General features: G+C 40.9%; 1 protein-coding gene across 1 annotated transcript; it reads left to right on the top strand.

The window, feature by feature from the left end:
- The first annotated feature begins 1,162 nt into the window (after positions 1-1,162).
- On the top strand, positions 1,163-16,054 carry BAG2 (BAG cochaperone 2). Its single transcript, XM_047860134.1, has 3 exons — positions 1,163-1,355; positions 12,644-12,753; positions 14,617-16,054. The coding sequence occupies exons 1-3, from the start codon at positions 1,243-1,245 to the stop codon at positions 15,027-15,029; spliced, it is 636 nt and encodes a 211-aa protein (XP_047716090.1). The 5' UTR covers positions 1,163-1,242; the 3' UTR covers positions 15,030-16,054.
- Positions 16,055-21,413: the final 5,359 nt, after the last annotated feature.

The following is a 21,413-nucleotide window of genomic DNA, read 5'->3' on the forward strand; positions in this document are numbered from 1 at the left end:
AAGATGATTCTAAACTTCCATGATATACTTTGAAACCATTCACAACATCTCTTTGGATTCCAAGTTTGTGTCATGATAATGGCAAAATATATTTAATGAGGTCAAATAATCCCCTACACCAATAGTTTATTAGTATTTAGATGGAGTTCAGAGGGAACTGGAATCCAGACTTACAGCACTCCTCTCTGTTCAGGTATTTAAATGTCTTTGATCTCAGATTAAAGGTGGTAATTCAGCTTTAAACTGTTATTATCTATCATTTAATGTGCCCTGTATATATATTCTCATCCTTGCAATATGAGGCGGACAGCTATAATGAGATGGGAGCAAAGCACAAGTTTTTAAGTACATAAATCTTTGTATTCCCTGTCCTGTTCTTTCACTGACCTTTATAGTGTCTGCCCTAGTGACTTGCCGTATCTTTTTAACAGATTTAAATCAATTGGATGTGAAAGACAAAGAAAGATGGGGTAGCTTTTTCTTTCTTTCCTTTTTCTCCCCCCCTCTGTAAGCTTCAGTGGTTTTATCCAGGCTTTCATTTATTCCACCTCAGGAAAGGAAATGTTGAGACAGGGTCGGGCAAGTACAGACTGCCAAGGAGCCGAACTTAGATGCCATCGGTGCCACAAAGGAACCTTTTCTCCCCATATCAAAGGATTTTAATGGTTTTGGTTTGGGCGTGAATTAGGAGAGCTGGGAGAAACTAAGCGAAGCCATCACTGGGTAATATCCACAGCCTACCATTAGGTACCTTGGCTTGTGGGGAATTGGCTACATCCAGGCTGCACAAAGTCGGGGGCGCCCAGAGGTAGGGGTAGAGGGCTGTTCTGTGAGCCTCCTCTGGGGTTTCGGTTGTTTCCAGGTCTGGAGAGCAAGAAGGGGCGATCGAGTTAGGTCCTCCCCTTCCTTCGTCAGCCCCTCCAGGTGCCTCGGAGGCCGCTCCTCCGGCCCCGGGCCCTGGCTGCCCACCCTCGAGGCCCCGTGGCCAGCGAGCTCCCTCCCGCAGCCGCAGTCGCTCCCCGCCGGGGACCGTAGCCCTGAGCCCGGCGGGCGGCGCGCCTGCCCTTGTTTGGCCACGCGGCGGCGGCGGTGTCGGCGCATCCTCCCGGGCCGCCCCCCGCGGGCGTCAGAGGGAGGCGGGCGCCCCGCGCGGTGACGGCGACGCCTGCGGCCGCGGGACTCTCCACTCGCCGCCGCCGGAGAGGCCGGTGACCTCTTGGCCGCCCCGCCTCGGAGGTTCAGATGGCTCAGGCGAAGATCAACGCGAAAGCCAACGAGGGGCGCTTCTGCCGCTCCTCCTCCATGGCCGACCGCTCCAGCCGCCTGCTGGAGAGCCTGGACCAGCTGGAGCTCAGGTGAGCGGCGGGGCGGTCTGCGGGCGGAGGCCGTGCGCTGCGGGCCGGTCCGGCACGGTCCCGGGGCAGGCTGCGGCCACAGAAGTTGCTTGCTTGAGATTTGTTCTTCATGGGGATGGTGCAGTTTTCTCTTGCCCTTGGTGGATTTTCCTCTCCGTCGGAGAGAGAACGCATGCGATTTAAGAACCTGTGAGCGCATTATTGGTGGCCACGTTCTCGTTAACAGACCTGAGCGTTTGGGAACGGAGAAAAACCAGAGAAGGTAAAAGTTAGAGTGGCGTTATTTGAGATTACAGACTGTGACACCCCGTGTCTACAGAACTTCTAGAACCTTCTGAGTGCCAGTGTGTGGTCTTCCCAAGTGTTTTTTAACTTGCTCTTTTCCTATTATTCATTTTTAAGAGCGGCAGCAGTTTACTGGTGAGTGATCAGTTTCTTTGCTCCAAAACCCAGCAGAGCAAAAAACCTAAAAATCCAGGGACCCGTCTGATAGCAAGGAGTAGGGAGGAGTAGGACAAATGAGGGGCTGCGGGGAGAACAATGGCTGGGTACTTGGTGTAATAAGACCCTGCAGCTTTCGTTTTCCTCCTAACCCTGCATGCAGCCTTTCCGTTAGTTTCACAGTATTTGTGTACCTCCTTCCGTAGAAGACATTGACTGTACTGACTGACCCCTTCTTGAAAGTGCTAATCATTGGCCCAAAAGCATAAGATAGTCACCCGTTTTTTTTCCTTCTCAACTGAATAAGATTTTATTAAGTAATACAGAGTTACGCTTATGTGCAATCTCTAAGTAATTTATAATAAATTTTGGAAATACTTGTTTCCCTTAGTGTATTAAAACTTTTATGTACTTCTTGTAAACGTTTATGTCACCAAAGTTACTGTGACAATTGTGTGCAGATGTAGTTAAATGAAAATCTTATTAAGGCTCTGCAGCCCCTGAAACTACACCGAATTTTTTTTCTATAGTTCTCACCAGGTTCTGGAGGAGCAAAGAAGTATGTAAGCCAAAAATTTTAGGAAGCAGTGCATGTATGTCTTTATCTCCCTGGATTTATATACCAAAATAAGAAGGGGTGTCTATTTGCCAACAAAGTGCATTCATAACCACAGTATATCTCAGCAGTTGAGGCAATTATTATTATTATCCTGAGAAAAGAGTCAAAAGATGAGAAATTCTCCTTCCAGGATGATTTCATGGATGGCAACACATAGGGAAATCAGAGCCAAAACCACATTCTAGAGTTCGGCTCAGAATGAGACAAATGGAACAAAAGAAAACTAAGGCTTCCCCATGGTTGAGCTTGACGCATTCAGCCCCCGGAGAAAGTGGAACAAGACTGATCAGTAGCTTCAAGCTACTTAATGCCCCTCTGAAGAATAATACTTCTTTTTATGTGGCAGCGCTACAAGTAACTCCCCACATCCTCCTGAAACCATTATTACACTGTATGTTAACTAACTTGGATTTAAATAAAATTGTAAACATAAAAATAAATGAAAAAAAGATGAGGAAATGAAGACACTGAAAACAAAACAAAACAAAACAAAACAAAACAAAAAAACAAGTAACTCCCGCATCTCCCCAGGTATTTAGAACTTTGAGGGCAAGTTCTTAACTATTTCAGGGCTCTCTCCCTCCCGGTCAGAAACGATTTTTCCTGAAAGGAATGAGGAGGATTTTGCCCTTCCCTTCTTCAAGCTGAGTCATTCTCCTCAAACTTGACTTAACACCTCGTGTGTGGTAGGTGGAAAAGCAGGCAAGTACTTATCTTTAAAGGAAAGCCTCTGTTCTGAGTATTAGTACATTCTTAATGTTTGATTAATGTGAATTGAGTACTGTATACAAGTGATTACATTATAACTTGTTTAATTAACCCTTGAGCTGAGGAAGAAAGACTGATTAAAATGTGCTAATTACTCATTTTAAGGTCTTACCTAGTAATTTTAGCCTTTTGTAAGCTTTGGTTCTTCCTTAAAATAAAAAGTAATACTGATCTAAGGAAGTATTTTAGAAGGTAGTGAAAATAAAAATGCAAATGCTGATGCTTTAAAGTTCCTTTGAAACCACATGAGCAGTGTCACAGAGCACCGCACTATTAAAAACTAGCCTCATGCCTAGATCTATTTGTAAAAGAAAACATATTCAAGGTAATTTTGCTCTAATAGTTTAATTTTATATTAAGGATGACTCATAAGGCAGTGTTTTAGGTAGAATAAATCACTGTAGTTTGTACTTAGAAGCTTGCATTTACTGTTCCCCAGCCATACTAATTGTGTCATTTGTGGTAAAATGTCTTCCATATGAAACTGAAAACAATTTGCTGAATGCTTTATGAGCTAGAGTATGAACTGGTGGCGTATGTGAGTTTTTAAATGCTTTAAAATGTTTGGCAGCATTCTACAAATTAAAGGAATTCCATTTGTTTCTAATACTTTACCATGACACTGGCCTTTCTTCCGTGACTCCATCTCATCTCCTTTTTTGCTTCCTCCTGAAAAGGTGATTCCTTTCTCTCCCAGTTTTTTGACCAATTCTAAATGGCATCTGACTTTTACATTCATCAGTGGCTCAAGACACCTTGCTTATTATTGTTATTTTTTTTTAAGTCACTGTAATTTATGAATAATACATGCTAACAATGATTCGTTAAATGAGCACTGACTCTGTATACCAGGGCCCATTCATTTGTGGAAGTTACTATTACCTCCATTCTCCACATGGGAAATTGAGGCTTAGGAAGATACATGACTTGTCCAGGGTCCCCCAGCCAGAACCCAGGAAGACTGGCAATAGAGCTTAATAATTCATGCCTGAATTCTCTTAAAGTTAGATGTGTCTTACTGTTACCTGAAGCTGGGTTTGCCTCTTGGTGGGTGTCAAGCCAAAAGATACAACCAAGCCAAAGAATAGGAAAAGGAAGGGTTTTACTTGCAGCAAGTGAAGGAGAACATGGGGGATCTTTCCCAAGCAGTGTGTCCCAGAACAACACTGGGACAGTTTTTGGGGGAGTTTTAAGCTAAGGGTGCATACATATTCAGGAAGAGGCTTGCACAGTGGGGAATACAGCATGGCAATGGGGTGACTGATTCCAAGTCAAAGTCACAGGGGCTGCAAAGGGTCAGCAGCATCTGTTCCCTGGCATCAGTTGGTCTGGGATCTGAGTACTCAAAGGGGTTTAAATCCTGTAGAGATAACTCAGGAGTGTGCATCAGGTCAGTCTTTGCTTTCTGACTCTGATTAGACTATCTCCTGGCCTGATGGTGGCTGTTCTCACATTCTTTCACAAGATGGTTTGGGGCCTAAAATGACTTCTCTTACATCAAGAAAGCTATGTCTGTCTTTCTTTGCCCAGGGACCCCTAACTCTTGCTGCTTACAGTATTTCAAAATGGAGGAATAGTATATGGATGAATATATGACTTTACTGAAAGAAGTGAAAAATCCCTTTTTTTTTAAAGATTTTATTTTTAAGTAATCTCTACACCCATCATGGGGCTTGAATTTACAACCCCAAGATCAGGATTCACACACTCCACCAATTGAGCCAGACAGGTGCCCCCAAAATTACATTTAAATTGGTGTTGAATACAGTAAATACTGAACACCTACTGATGCCAAGTATTGAGTGGCTCCTAGAAGGCTCTCGATGGTAATGAAGATGTTTGAGATATGGGTTGTGGAGAGTGGCAGAGGGGAAAATGATAGGACTGCAAGATTGTTCACAAATTTCCCAAAACTGGTCACGTTGTAGGTCCTTCCCCTGCCCAGTGACTTACCCGACAGCCAGAGAATGAAGGGTTGGGGCTGGGAGTGATATGGATCATTTGGCTGAAAGTTTCCTGTTGCTTGAAGTTTCTTAGGGTGTGCCAGTGTCCCACGAGTCACAAAACAAGTGGCCTCAGAGTTAATATTGAACAACAACCTATAATTTAAAAGAGTGCTTCTCATATACATTGTCATTTGAACCTTACAAAACCCTTTGAGGCAGAGGAGGGCACAAGAATGTTATCTCTTTTAGAAATGAGGGAACCCAAGTCCAGAGGGATTGAGTGGCTTGCCTAAGGCTGCAGTACTAATGAGAGGCTCCTAAGCACCAGTTCCGTCTTCACACTGCAGGGTTGCAGTGGTGAGTGTATTTTCATATTTTGGTGATGATTAGGAAAACTCACTCAAAATCTTACACTGCCTAGAATATAAGTAATCCTTGTAGCATTCTTTATATACAAGGGTATTTTTTTAATTTTTATTTTTTATTTTAATTCCAATATAGTTAACATACAGTGTTATATTAGTTTTAGGTGTGCAATATAGTGATGCAGCCATTCTTATTTTTTTTTAAGTATATATATTTTTTTAAGTTTATTTGAGAGAGAGAGCAAATGGGGGAGGGGCAAAGAGAGAGGGAGACCGAATCCCAAGCAGGCCCCACACTGTCAGCACAGAGTCCGAGGAGGGGCTCAAACTCACGAACCGTGAGATCAAGACCTGAGCTGAAGAGTCAGCCGCTTAACCAACTGAGCCACCCAGGTGCCCTGATTCAGCAAGTCTATACATTACTCAGAGCTCATCAAGGTAAGTGTACTCTTGGGGCACCTGGCTGGCTCAGTAGAGCATGTGACTCTTGATTGAGCCCCACATTGGGTGTAGAGATTACTTAAAAATAAAATCTTTAAGCAGCACCTGGGTGGCTCAGTTGGTTAAGCATCTGACTTTGACTCAGGGTTTGTGGGTTTCGAGCTCCACGTCAGGCTCAGAGCCTGGAGCCTGCTTCAGATTCTGTGTCTCCCTCTCTCTCTGCCCCTCCCCCACTCACGCTCTGTCTCTCTCTCAAAAATGAACATTAAAAAAAAAGAAAAAAAAAGATAAGTTTTCTCTTAATCCCCTTCACCTATTTTACCCATCCCACTCACTCCCTCCCTCTGGTAACTGCCAATTTGTTCTCTATAATTAAGGATCTTGTTTTATTGTTTGTCTCTCTTTTTTTTTTTCCCTTTGTTCATTTGTTTTGTTTCTTAAATTTCACATATGAATAGAATCATATGTTATTTGTCTTCCTCTGACTGACTTCGCTTAGCCTTATACACTCTAGCTCCACCCGTGTTGTTGCAAATGGCAAGATTTCATTCTTTTTTATGGCTGAATAATATTCCATTATGTATGTGCATATGTGTGCGTATGTATATACACATCTGCTTTATTCATTTATCTATTGATGCACACTAGGGCTACTTCCACAATTAGGCTATTATAAATAATGCTGCAATGAACGTAACAGTGCATATGACCTTTCAAGTCAGCATTTTTGTACTCTTTTGGTAAATACCCAGTAGTGTGATTACTGGATCATAGGGTAATTCCATTTTTGATTTTTTGAGGAACCTCCATACTGTTTTCCAGTGTGTGCACCAGTTTGCATTCCTGCCAACGGTGCACAAGGGTTCCTTTTTCTCCACATCCTTACCAACACTTGTTTCTTGGATATGAGTATTTAATAAGAGATGGACTATGATTTTAAGAACCTATTTTAGAAATTATTTATTTCAACTAAATTCATGATAGGAGCATTTGCCATTTCTCTTCCTTTGTATGAAAGCACAAGTTCTTGGTATTTATAAGCCTGAGTCCATAATGGTAAGTGTGTAATAAATAGCATGAAGCTAATGTTTACCAGCACCAATTCTAGACACATGACATGTAGTAACTCATAAACATAATTGTTGTAGTCAGTGCTGTCAGTCAACTGTGTTAAACTCTTTACCTGCTTTACTTCATTCAGTCACAACCACCATCTCATTATCCCTATTTCATAAATGAAGAAATTGAGGCAAAGAGAACTTAGGTTACACAGCCAGTAATCGGCGGTGCCGGTTTGAACAGTGTGACTGAAAAGCCATTGTGGCTTCACTGAATGCTGTGTTAGTGGACATACCCACAGTAGCCTCAGTCTGGTGAAGTCGCTGTCAGGCCTCACAAGTGCTACCTAGGCTGCAGAGATGTGTGAGGTTCAGGAGACCCGAATACTAGTGGAGGATGTGGGCACTTCAAGTTTCGCCCTCCTAAGAATTTCTGGCTAAAATTTCTTTGTGTTAAGCCTGCTTAGTTGCGATTTTATGCAGAGTTTTCCAGGAGTACAACCCAGGCCAGCCATGGTATGAGGATTTCTTTCCCAATTTTGGACATGTAGCTCTTCTAGGATCTGTTAATAAAAACAGAACCACCCTTCTCCGCCAAGAGAAGTATTGTCAAATGATGTTTAAAAACTTGAAGGGTAAAGTGAGGTGGTCCAACACTTGTCTAACCAGAGTCCCGGAGGAAAATAATAGCATGGAGGACAGGGAATATTCGAAGATACTATGACTAACAATTTTCTAGAACTAAATGGAAGGGTTGTAGACAGAAAGATTTATATGTGAGATGAATTTAAGGATCTCAGCTGACAAACAGTGCAAATATTACTTACATAAATTTAAGTAGAGGTCTAGGTTCAGCTATAGGGAACTGCACATGAAAGGTCGATGGTGCCAAAACAAACAAACAAACAAACAAAAAAACCTTGAAATGTTTACATTCTAAAGAATGCATTTTACCTTTGCTATGAAATGAAAAAAGTATACATAAAAATGTGTATGAGAGGTTCCATTAAAAGTGAAGTCTGTTTATCACAGGGAAAATGCCCTGGCAATTTCTAGCCTTGGGGAGAAAAACAAAAACAAAACAACAACAACAACAAAAAACCCCACAACCCTTAAAAGTTCCATCTAGTGTCTTCTGTATTTGGGGCGTCTGAGTGGCTCAGTCAGTTAAAGGTCTGACTTTGAGTCAGGTCATGATCTCATGGCCCATGGGTTTGAGCCCCATGTCAGGCTGTATGCTAACAGCACGGAGCCTATCTGTCTTCCTCTCTGTCTGCCCCTCACCAGCTCACGCTCGCTCTCTCGCTCGCTGTCTTCAAAAATAAATAAACATTAACAATAATTTCTTCTGCATTTGGTCTCATTTAATGACAAAATATCTTCCTTATATTTATGGGGTTTTTTTCTAGAGCATCTCCTCTTAAACCAATTTCTTGTTAACAATTCCATGAACTTACTGTCATAACTTGATGTAAATGAAGCTTTCCTTTTTAGAGTAACATTTAATTCTCTATCATTGTGCATTTGAGTACAAACTCAAAGAGTGTTGAAAAATTAATCTCTTCTTTCAGCATCTTCTCATTTACTAATCACATGATTCATCTGTGTCATTTAAACAGTATAGTCATGGTTTGTGTTTTTCGCATAAATATTTCATATTAGTGCCTACTCAATCTCTCTTCTATGTACTGGGCCCTAGGTTATCTGCCTGAGAGTTTGCTAATGTAAAATATTGAAGTACGCAATGAATGGTGCTGGAAGTGGGCCTGCTGTTGGCATTATTGCTGTTTTATAGAATATTGGTTTTATTGTGCTTTCCAGCCACATTTGTCACATAAGATTCTTACCAGCTCTTTGTTTTTCTGGCTCTTATGAACACAAAGTTCAATATATATTTAGTATCTTGATGAACGAAGAGACCGTGTGACTTTATAGTCTATCAGTGCTATTTTGGGGTCTAACAGGTGGATGGCTGTTGGGGAAAAGGCAAATGTGTGGTTAGGGTGAGTAGGGGAAGCCTTATATGGAGTGGACATGTGTTCAAACATTAGTGAAGTTGTTCCTTCTGTGCCCACTTAAGGCAGCAATCAAGATTAGATCTTCATGATCTCATGATTCTCAGGCCATCTGAATACCGAGGATCTAAGTCTGTCACTGTTCATTTTGCAGAAATGGCAACTTACTTAGTTATAGGATAACGTATAGCAAGAAATTGCCCTGAAAACAAACCACCCTAAACATACAAGATTTTCTTTTTTTCTGTTCTCATAATTCCACAGTCTTGTTCTTTGGTGACTGGGTGTGTTCATGTGTATGTGTAATAAGAGCACATGTGTATTTATTTATACTCAAGGGAATTAGGAAAAGTAGTGCTTCTATAGCTCGATCTGGTCTTTATACCAAAAACCTAAACAGGCATTTCCTTTAAATTCAGGAAAAGACACAGGTGCCCTGTCTAATCACCACTGCTTAATAAAGTAACAGAGGACTTTAGTCAATACTAAAAATAAATTAAAATAGGAGCTGATAGGATTGAAAAGGAAGAGATTAAAACTGTCATTTTGTGCAGATGATATGCCCACCAATCTAGACGAATCACTGAATCAAACGATAAATTATTAAAATTAATAAATAAATCAGTTACCAAGTACAAGATGAACCTTCTAAAAGCAGCATTTCTCCAACCAGCAATAACCAGCAAGAAATTATAATTTAAAATATTCACAATAACAACAGTATCCTCAAAGGATCAAAGCACTCAGAAGAGTCCACAAAGACTACCATTAAGAATACTTCAAAACTCAGGGTACCTGGGTGGCTCAGTTGGTTAAGTGTCCGACTCTTGGTTTCGGCTCGGGTCATGGTGTCATGATTTGTGAGTTAAAGCCCCAAATCAGGATTTGCACTGACAGTGTGGAACCTGCTTGGGATCCTCTCTCTCCCTGTCTCTCTGACCCTCCCCTGCTCATGTTCTCTGTCTCTCTCTCTCAAAATAAATAAGCTTTAAAAATATATTTAAAAATTTTTAAAAGAATACTTCAAAACTCTAAGAATATAAAAGAGGGGTGCCTGGCTGGCTCAGTCAATTGAGTATGTGACTCTTGATCTCAGGGTCGTGAGTTCAAGCCTCTCATTGGGTGCGGGGATTACTTAAAATAATAAAATCCTTTTTTTTTTAGTTTATTTTTTTGAGAGACAGAGAGAGAGAACATGTTGAGCAGAGCAAGAATCCCAAGCAAGCTCTGCACCAGCAGCACAGAACCTGATGCCAGGCTCGGACTCACTAATTGTGAGATCATAACCTGAGCCAAAAATCAAGAGTCAGACAGGACACTTAACTGACTGAGCCACCCAGATGCCCCCCAAAAATAAAATCTTAAAAATATAATAAAAAAATAAAAATAGAGAAGATAGAAGATGATCTGAATAGATGGAAAGACACATCATGCTTCTGGATAGAATGGCAGTATGCTAAAGATGCCAAATTTATCTCAGTTCTTTGAGAAACCTGATAAACTTACTCTAGAGTTAATATGGAGAATTAAAAGTCTAAATAGCTAAGTTATATTTAAGATTAGGGGACTAGTTCTGCCAAATATTAAGGCATATTACCAGGCTGTTGCTGTTTTTTAAAAAATGGGTGTTGGTGTAAGAACAAATATACTAGTAGGGGCACCTGGGTGGCTCAGTCAGTTAAGCATCCGACTTCGGCTCAGGTCATGATCTCACAGTTTGTGAGTTCGAGCCCTGCATCGGGCTCTGTGCTGACAGCTTAGAGCCTGGAGCCTGCTTCAGATTCTGTGTCTCCCTCTCTCTCTGCCCCTCCCCCGCTCATGCTCTGTCTCTCTCCTTCAAAAATAAATAAAAACATTAAAAAAGAACAAATATACTAGTGAATGAAATAGAGATTTCTAAGAGTAGACAATCTATAAATCATTGGAGGAAAGGTAGATTTTTGGTGGATAGAATGTTGGAGAAGCCGGTTCACTATTTGGAGAAAATAAAGCAAAATCCTTACCTAAACACATACAAGGTGGATTCTAGATGGACTAAAACATAAATATGAGAAAGATAAAGCAATAAAGTTAATAAAATATAGGAAAATATCTCAGGACTTAGGATGGAAAGATCCTGAAGCAAAACTTCAAAAGCATAAACCATAAGGCAAAAGAAAAGCAAGAAAAGATCAATTTGATCACTTCAAAGTAAGAATGTCTGTTCGGTGAAGTATATCCCAGACAAAATTCATGTATGATAGAATGGGAGAAGATAATTATAATGTCTTTAACTAACGTGGGATTAATTGCTTGAACATGCAAATCAACAAGAGGACAGTAACCCCTGTTTAAAAAAGATAAACAAGGGAGGGAGGGAGGGGGAAAAAGAAAATGAAATGAAGTGAAAATAGGCACAGGCTATGAAGAAGCTAACAAGAATACAAAGAGATGTCCAAAATTATTAGTAATGACAGACATGCAAGTTAGGTACGAACATATCACTGCACACTTACTAGACTGGCAACAAGTAGAAAGTTGGAAAATGCTGAGTATTGGTAGGGCTTTGGGTACACAGGGATTCCTCTGCTTTGCTGCTGGGAATATTGTCAAGGAGTTCAGGACAGGGCCCCCCAGAATGTGCCACTTTGGCATGTGGGTTATTTTGAGCTGAAGGCACTTGAGAACCTGCAGGCTCAAGAGAAACTTTTACCCCTTCCTTAACCACACAGAAGAATCTAAATTAAGGGTCTTTCCCAAAATAAGGGTTATAAACAGAGATAAATTTTATCTGAATGGCCCATCTTTTTGGTAAGGCAAACATCTAATTACCAAGCATCTGATCTTCTTTTCACCCTGTGAAGTATATTCCTTTTGTCCGAAGTCCCAGACCCCTACTCCCTCTTTCTTCATTCAGAATGACGTATACACCTCATTTTGCCTGACCATCTTTGGAATTTCGTCCAATGTACACTGTTATATTTGATTTTCTCCTCTTAATCTGTCTCATGTCAATTTATTTCTTGGTCCAGCTAGAAGGACCTTTGAGGGGACAAGAATTCTTGCTTCCAAACAGTGGTCTAGCATAGCCATTCCAGAAGAACAATCGTACCCTTGTCTCAGCAATCCTGCCCTAGGATACATCCTAAGGAGATTCTCATTCAGTCCATGAGGGAACATGTATTCGTGTAAGCATTTTTTGTGGTGATGGAAAGTGAGGGGGAAGGTGGGTGTCTCCACTGGGAGAGTGGATGTAAAACCAGCTGGATATGCATGAAGTATATGATATGCAGCAATCAGAAGCTACTGACTAGATGTTCACATAGGAAGCTGGATGGTTCTTAATAAAATAATGCTGAGGGGAAACAGAGTGAGACATAAATTGAAAATAGGTGAAAACACAAATACACGTTTTGTTAAGAACAAGTACAAAATAGATAAACACTAAACAGAATGGTCGCCATACAAGCAGGGAGGAAAATGGGAGTGGGGTAGGCGGATTTAAAACAATAGAAAAGTTAAAGAACTTTTTAAAAAGGAATAAAGAATTTTTGAAAGGTGCTCCTAGTGATCTTGAAACTTGAGTTGGAGCACATGATAGAGATGAGGAAAACTAAACTTCCATATGGTAACTTTTGTTTTCCCAATTTCTACAGGGTGGAGGCTTTGAGAGAAGCGGCAACTGCTGTGGAGCAAGAGAAAGAAATCCTCCTGGAGATGATCCACAGCATCCAGAATAGCCAGGACATGAGGCAGATCAGCGATGGTGAGAGCATTTCCATGGAAGGGAGCTCATCTTTTCCACTCCGTGAAGGGATTTGGGATACACATGGGTCCATGTTCGCTTGACTTGAGGAATGAGCACGCCTGGCTTTGGCATCTCCCGTGAGCAGCAGACAGCAGCTGCAGCTGTCAGTCTATTACAACAAGAGCCACGTACCCAGAGGTCACCCTTCTGGCCCACCCCCTACCTCAGGGACATGATTGGAAATGGTAGAAAAGGCCTCTAAGCTGCAGAAGAGGTAGCCCCGAGCAGTAAGGCTGTGGCTTTGACCTCAGGCTCACACTTCTAACTTCAGCTCCTCAGAAGTTATTGGACCATAGAAGTATAAAAGCAGAGAAGACACAAAGGGAGGGGTTGAGGTATAACTTAAAGAGAGGAAGGAGAGAAAATGCAGGGGAAATAAATTATGGACCCGATAAAACCCCATTAATGTAAAAATGTGCTATTGTTTCCATACGAAAAGCATGACTGCCCATGGAGAAACAGGGTACTTGTAATTTCCTTTCACTAGCAGTGGGTCTTCCTAATTTGGTTGCCCTGGTGCTTCCCAGGACAAGCTAATAGGCCAGCAGCTGGTACTATGAATGTGCCATCGAACTCCAGGCCCTGAAATGTTAGACATGCACAGTGGGGTTAAGACCTAGCCAGTCTTTTCCCCATCCTGGCCAAAGATCCATGAATTAGGAAGTAAGTCACAGAACAGAACACACATAAGATTGCTGAGTTTTTCATATAAATAATGAAATGTTGACCCAGCGCCCCTCTCCCCACCATTGCCTCTCTGTGCTGGCCAAGACTTATACTACTAGCCTGCTTAAATTTGGCTGGAGAAGATGAAGCCAGTGTCTCATTCTGAGGCCAGCTTTTTCTCCACTACTGTGGCTAAGTTTTTGTCAGCCAAAATTGGGTCATTGTATTCTGATACACGTGCAGACTATGTCATCCAAAAGTATACCTCTTGGCATGAGAATTCTTTCAAGCTGATTATTTCTGAGAAACTGCAGACACAGGAGAAGCTCTGAAAACAGAGTAGAAGTCATTCTTTTGTAAGGGAAGTTTAAATTTACAAAGGAAAGTTCCATTTGTAAGGAACTCTGTGTACCAGAAAGAAGGATGACTAGAAGTCACAAGACACTCTTATCTATGCAGAAAGCACCTACTACATCTGCAAAACAGCCTTAGCCTGGTTTATCCTGCTTTTCCTGGTAACCTCCCTAAGGAGGGAAAGACCTCCCTCAACATCTTAGTCCTTAGCTGAAGATGGTTTTTAAGGTGGTGGCTCAGACCATCTCAGGGAGTTAGACCATCTCCGTTTCCCTGGCAATCTCTTATGTATATTTGAAGTATACATATTAATAAATTTCTGGGTTTTTTTTCTTGTGAATCTGGCTTTTATTACAACGTTTCTCAGCCAAGAGCTCAGAAAGGTACAGGGAAAATTCTTTTTCTTCCCCTACGTGCACATCCGTATGGAGAGATCCACCGTATCTGATCTCTTGTCTACCCAGCACAAAGTCCTGGTTATGTTCACTATTCACTCTGTGTTAAGACTTGATCTCCATCCCAGTTACAAATGTATGCCCGCCCAAACTTTTTCAAACATGACCACTTGAGAAGTCATCTGGTATCCCATGTATAAAGACTTTCAGGGAAAGGTATTCTGCAACCTCTCTTTGTAATACACATAGTTAATCTTATGTGCTATAGTTTTAACTTTTACTCTAAAAATTTCATAGCAGAGGCACTACAGAAAATAGTTTTAGCCACAAAAGAATGCCTTTGTGTTCTCAACATCAATAAATTTATATCTCATATTGATTGATACTTTAAACTTTCTACGTTCAGGAGAAAGAGAAGAATTAAATCTGACGGCAAACCGTTTGATGGGAAGAACGCTCACCGTTGAAGTTTCAGTAGAAACTATTAGAAATCCCCAGCAGCAAGAATCCTTAAAGCATGCCACCAGGATTATTGATGAGGTGGTCAGTAAGTTTCTGGATGATTTGGGAAACGCCAAGAGTCACTTGATGTCACTGTACAGTGCTTGTTCATCTGAGGTGCCATCTGGGCCTGTTGACCAGAAGTTTCAGTCCATAGTGATTGGCTGTGCTCTTGAAGATCAGAAGAAAATTAAGAGAAGATTAGAGACTCTGCTTAGAAATATTGAAAACTCTGACAAGGCCATCAAGCTGTTAGAGCATTCTAAAGGAGCTGGTTCCAAAACTCTGCAACAAAATGCTGAAGGCAAATTTAATTAGTTTTGAAACAGAAGAGCACTTACAAATAATGACGTAAAAATGGTTAAATACTAGTTCTTTATGTTAGGCATAACATTTGATACTGATTATTTCAGATGAGGAAAATATCCCAGTGTCATCAGTTTTGTGATTAACATAATTAAACTAGAAGTATTTTAATTATATTTCTAGAAATTTTTAGATTGAATTCTTGTCTTGTATTAGGATCTAGCACCTAATATATATTTTTTTTACTATTCTGTGGTTGAATACTTAGTATATAGGAGAGAGTTAGTGCTCAGCCTGGGGCAAAAGCATTATTTTCCTTCCTGGGCTTTATCTGGCGTGGAGATACTTGGGCACATGGGGCATTTGGTTGACTAGAAATTCTTTACTTAATCAGCACACACACTTACTACACATCTACTGTTAACTAAGAAGTGTGCTTAAAAGGGATCCCAAAATAAGAAGCTTTCCCTCCATCTTTTTCATAAAGCACCTTTTTTGGACATCTGAATCAATTTTGACTTAAGATTTATGCATCTGATAATATGAATATATTTCTTCCTGTGTGTGAAAACATGGCATAAAGTGTGAGAGAATTCACCTGATTTTACCACTGTGAACAACTATATGTCCACTTCATCTTTTTCCAAATGCATCATTTCTCTCAATTTGTACTCATTATTGAAATGTGGTATTGTAACTTGCCTTTTTTTAAAAAAAATGCTGCTATAAAGTCTGCTAATTGTCAACTTTAAAACCTCTATTCCGTATAGTTGTATAATTTACTTAGCCATTCCCCTAACTAGGCATTTAGGTTGTTTCCAGGTTGTTTCTTATTCCTGCAACATATTTATATACAGAGAGCTTTTTCCTTTTTTCTTTGTTTTTGATTTTCTTTGTATAAGTTCCCAGCAGTGGGATTTACCAGGTCAAAGGGTATATACATTTTCATGACCTGACATATTTCCAATTTTTTTGGTATAAGAGTTACATCAATTTATACTGTCTTCAGTAATTAAAATGTGGCTATTTCACTAAAAGCTTCCGAGAATCGAGCATTGTTTTTTCTAACATTAGACATTAGACTAAATACCTGAATTTAGTTTGCATTTTGTTTACTAACAAGGTTGACCTGTATATTGATGATTCTTTTATGTGTGATAAATGAAACAACCGTAGAACACTTTCATTTGTTAGAAGTAACTAGTGCTGTGGATACACAAAAACCTCGACTTCCCCTCAAATACTACTTCAAAATGAATACATCAAACTCAATTTTCATGAGAATGTAGGTATTCTTTCACGCTGGGGGAGAAAGAGAGTCAGGATCCAGATTAGCTTTATATATTTATAGCTTGCAATGCAAACAATATTGAGCTTCATTTTCTGGGCAAAAATGTCAAATTAGCCTCTCTTCATAAAAAGCAATTACAATCTGAGAACATTATGGTTTTGATTGCCATTGCTAAGTCGGCCTCATTTAAATCTTTCCATTTCATGGGGAACATTAATTCTCATTGATAACTGTGGTCAAAGCCGCTTGATTTTGTCAGTTGACTCTCATTTGCTATCATCAGGTTCACTGTCAGATAAAGATGTTCTTTTTGTGCCATCTTTACCAGCTTTTTGAAAATTAAGAAACAAGAATCAAGTTTTCTTCCAGTTCTCAAGGACTGTCAGCATCTTTGAATCCCTTCCACCCTGGGAGATACTCCCACTTCCCGTTCACTCGTTCACTCCATGTTAGCCTAGGACATTTTCTACCACGTGTTTGGGCCCCGCCTCCTCAACCTTTGTGCTCTTCATGTTGTTTCTTCCCCATTTTTTTGTAGTGGAGATTCATTGGAGGCCAGTCCTTATCACGGACTTGAAGAGCTGTGGTCTACCATCTCCAGGCTGCCTCAGTCCCTGGCCTGCAGCACCTGTAGCCCTCTGTATCTCCAGCCTGAGCCACATTCCAGGGGCAAGGACCTCCGTGTGTTGATTCTTAGCATTTTTATTTATTATAAGAATGAGTAGAAGTGCAATTCATTTTTAAATGATGAAACTACCACGAGTCACATTAACCTTCATCTGTCATCTTTTTTTTTTTAATTTTTTATGTTTATTTACTTTTGAGAAAGAGAGACAAGGGAGAGTATGAGCAGGGGAGGGGCAGAGAGAGGGGGAGACACAGAATCCGAAGCAGCCTCCAGGCTCCAAGCTGTCAGCACAGACCCCAACACCGGGCTCAAATTCACAAGCTGCGAGATCATGACCTGAGCTGGAGTCGGGAGCTCAACCAACTGAGCCACCCAGGTGCCCCTGTCATCTTTTATATAGATAATAGTCTGGGACTACAATGGAATTCAGAGTATATTATTTGTCTTTTATTCATACATTCCCTAAAGCCCCATTCCTTTTTTTTTTTTAATGTTTATTCATTTTTTGAGAGAGAGACAGACAGAGCCTGAGGGGGGAGGGGCAGAGAGAGAGGGAGACACAGAATCCAAAGTAGGCTCCAGGCTCTGAGCTGTCGGCACAGACCCTGAAGTGGCGTTCAGACTCATGAACTGCAAGATCATTTCTTACCATTTACTGAATGTAGCATACAGTTTTTGGACAGCCCTGCTTCCATCCTTCATGAGACTGCTTCCCAGTAGAGTGTCCCTATTCCTACACTGGCTCTAAGAGTGCAGCTTGCAGGACCAGCCAAGGAGTTGACAGGAGAGCCTTCAATGTGCATCAACTGAGGACAGAGTGATATTGCCACCCCGTGAAAAGTCTGAGAAATGTAGAATTGTCCCTCCTGGTATTTAAATGTAGGAATCATTGACATTAAAAAATAATAATAAAAATCCTGAAAGCTTTCAGAGGGATAGGAAGGAGAGAGCTAACAGTAATGAATGTGAATGGGGTTTTCCAGCTGTGCTGCCCTCCCAGTACCAGTACTGCATCCACTAGGGGGCACCATTCACGCTATTCTATGGGAATGGTATCCTGTGACTGGAACATTAGCAAGTGAGGTATGATGCAGAGGGACACAATAGTGAGTACAGACATAGTCCTCTGCATTGATGCAGGTCACTCTAGCACTCCAACTCAAAATGCTTGGAATTCACTCTAAGGAGATGACCAATTAATTACAGAACTCTGCTTAAACATGTTACAATTGGAAAGCATGAAAGAATTTAACAACCCCTGAAAGGAACAGAGTAAGGATCTGGCAAACAATTACATCCAATGATTTTTAAGTAGGAAATATCCATACATGTGTCCCTTTCAAGTGACTGAGAGAAATGCTGATACATGTGGAGGACACATATGTGATAATGCTATTTTTGAAGGCTGGATTTTGAAATTCCTCAATGACAAAAATGAAAGTAAAAGCTGAGAATTTTAGAAAAGGCAAGGACAGTAGTGAAATTGAACTTGTGTGTGTCTACTCACAACAAGCAAGCAAAATGAAATGGACCTCTGTTTAGGGACATGACTACATTCTTAAGCTTTCAATCATGATCAAAGAGTAAACAACTTGAACTGGGTCACACTAATCTTTAATTACCCACCTGAAATATTGGGGGTACCCAGCTGACCAGGCCTTAGAGCATGCAACTCTTCATCTTGGGTTTCTGAGTTCAAGCCCCACGCTGGGTGTAGAGCTTATGTAAAAACAATAAAACAAACAAACAAAAAAAAAAAACATTGTGGCAAACATGCTTCCCTTGCATATAGTTGGCATTCAGATCACTGGCATTCACTCACAGCTGTTTGGTGAGGGCCAATTTCAGTATCTAGCCCAGCTTTTTTTTTTTTTTAAGTTTATTTTTCAAAGAGAGAATACAAGTGAGGGAGGGGCAGAGAGAGAGAGAATGGGAATTGCAAGTAGGCTCTGCACTGCCAGCACAGAACCCAGTGTAGGGCTCGATCTCATGAACCGTGAGGTCATGACTTGAGCCAAAATCAAGAGTCAGACACAACCAGCTGAGCCACCCAGGCACCCCTCTCGTCCAACTTTAATATGCAACTAATTTGGGCACGATTTGTGCAGGAATTTGACAGAAGCTGTCAGAAAAGATTGAAAAACCTGGCATTGGAAAACTGACCTAGAATTTGGATCCAGAGAGTATTATAAGTACATATTCAAGTGGAATCATCAGCCCTCAGGTCTGAAGATGATACAGCCCTGGGACAGAACACACATAGTGGCTTTAAGCTTTGCTGCAGGAAGACTTGAGTTCCTAACCCCAGCTCTTATCAGCAGAGAGCCGCAAGAATATCCCTGACCTCCCCAGCTGTAAAGTCAGGATGATAATGCTCCTGTGAGTTATGAACTTTAAATGAGATGCCATATGCAAGGTGCTTAGGATGGTGGCTAACATAGAAAGCACTTGCTAAATAAATTTGAATAGGGGACTCCTGACTGGCTTAGTCGGTGGAGCATCTTGATCTCAGGATTGTGAGTTCAAGCCCCATGCTGGACGTAGAGATTATTTATATATTTTTTAATGCTACAGTTATTTTGCACAGGGAAAAGTAAATTTATTACTTGAGGGTGGAGCACAAAAGCCTCAAAACAACATTTCTTTAAAATAGACTTTATTTTATTTCTTTAAAACAAACTTCATTTCTAAGACAAAATTATTTAAGCCACAGTGCTACTAAATTGCATTAAATATCCCACTATCAATAAAATCACTATGCTAAATATTGGCAGAGTATCTAAAACATGAAATAGGGGTGCCTGGATGGCTCATTTGGTTAAGCTTCTGACTCCTGATTTTGGTTCAGGTCATTATCTCATGGTCATGAGATGAGCCCTGGGCTGGTGTGTGCTCTGAGCATAAGCCTGCTTGGGATTCTCTCTCTCCTTCTCTCTCCCCCCCATCCCACTCACGCTCTCTAAAAATAAATAAACATTTTTAAAATAAATAATTAGATAAATATGAAAATTTTTAAGTTCAGAATTTTATTTTTTTTAAAATGTTTATTTTTTTTTAATTTTTTTAACGTTTATTTATTTTTGAGACAGAGAGAGAGCATGAACGGGGGAGGGTCAGAGAGAGGGAGACACAGAATCTGAAACAGGCTCCAGGCTTGAGCTCTCAGCACAGAGCCCGACGTGGAGCTCGAACTCACTGGCCGTGAGATCATGACCCGAGCCGAAGTCGGCCGCTTAACCAACTGAGCCACCCAGGCGCCCCTCTAATGTTTATTTTTGAGAGAGAGAGAGAGAGAGAGAGAGACAGAGCATGAGTGGAGGGTGGGGAGAAAGAGAGAGACACAGAATCCAAAGCAGCCTCCAGGCTCTGAGCTGTCAGCACAGAGCCCAACACAGGGCTCGAACCCACTGACCTCAATATCATGATCTGGAGTGAAGTCAGAAGTTTAACCTCCTGAGCCACCCAGGTGCCCCAAGTTGTTCCAAATTTTAAAGAAGTTACATTATAGGAGCACCTGGGTGGCTCAGTCAGTTAAGTGTCCAACTTCAGCTCAGGTCATGATCTCAGGGCTCGTGAGTTCAAGCCCCATGTCACGCTCTGTGCTGACAGCTCAGAGCCTGGAGCCTGCTTCGGATTCTGTGTCTCCCTCTCTCTCTGCCGCTCCCCTGCTTGTGCTCTGTCTCTTTCTGTCTCTCAAAAATAATAAACATTTAAAAATATTTTTAATAAAAAAATTACATTATATCTTTTACTGCTTTGTTCCACACTGTTGATGCACGTTACACAAAATTTTAGTTTTGAAATTCATTTATTTTTTGATTATTGGATTTATCTTTCATGAAATTTTTATTAAGTAGTATATTTTATTTTTTTATTTTTTTTTTAACATTTATTTATTTTTGAGACAGGGAGAGACAGAGCATGAACAGGGGAGGATCAGAGAGAGGGAGACACAGAATCTGAAACAGGCTCCAGGCTCTGAGCTGTCAGCACAGAGCCTGACGAGGGGCTCGAACTCACAGACCACGAGATCATGACCTGAGCCGAAACCGGCCGCTTAACCGACTGAGCCACCCAGGCGCCCCTAAGTAGTATATTTTAAATTAAACAAGGGCTTAACTTTAACTCCAACCCAATAGCAATACATACAGGTGGTTTTCCATTCCAATTTACAAAAGCATTATTTAATAGTAACAAAAGTACATAAGGGGTTCAGTTTTCCTTTTAATCCAAAGGGTTGTTTGTTTGTTTAGAGGAGGGGGACATGAGTGGGGAGAGGGGCAGAGGAAGAGGGAGAGAGAGAATCTTAAGCAGGCTCCACACCCAGCTCAGAACCAGAGGCAGGGATCAGTCTCACGTCCTGAGCCAAAATGAGTCAGATACTCAATCACCTGAGCCGCCCAGGCACCCCTAATGTTTTTATTTTTAAGGGACATTTACCAACATCCTAACATAGATATTTCAAGAGAGAGAAGAA

The sequence above is a fragment of the Prionailurus viverrinus genome, chromosome B2 (assembly GCF_022837055.1).
Source record: "Prionailurus viverrinus isolate Anna chromosome B2, UM_Priviv_1.0, whole genome shotgun sequence".
Taxonomy (NCBI): domain Eukaryota; kingdom Metazoa; phylum Chordata; class Mammalia; order Carnivora; family Felidae; genus Prionailurus; species Prionailurus viverrinus.

Bases quoted from the DNA above. Each gene is read 5' to 3' on its own strand.
- BAG2 (XM_047860134.1), top strand. From the start codon at position 1,243: ATGGCTCAGGCGAAGATCAACGCGAAAGCCAACGAGGGGCGCTTCTGC. The intron at 1,356-12,643 runs GTGAGCGGCGGG...CAATTTCTACAG, and splicing joins CTGGACCAGCTGGAGCTCAG to GGTGGAGGCTTTGAGAGAAG. The intron at 12,754-14,616 runs GTGAGAGCATTT...TTCTACGTTCAG, and splicing joins CATGAGGCAGATCAGCGATG to GAGAAAGAGAAGAATTAAAT.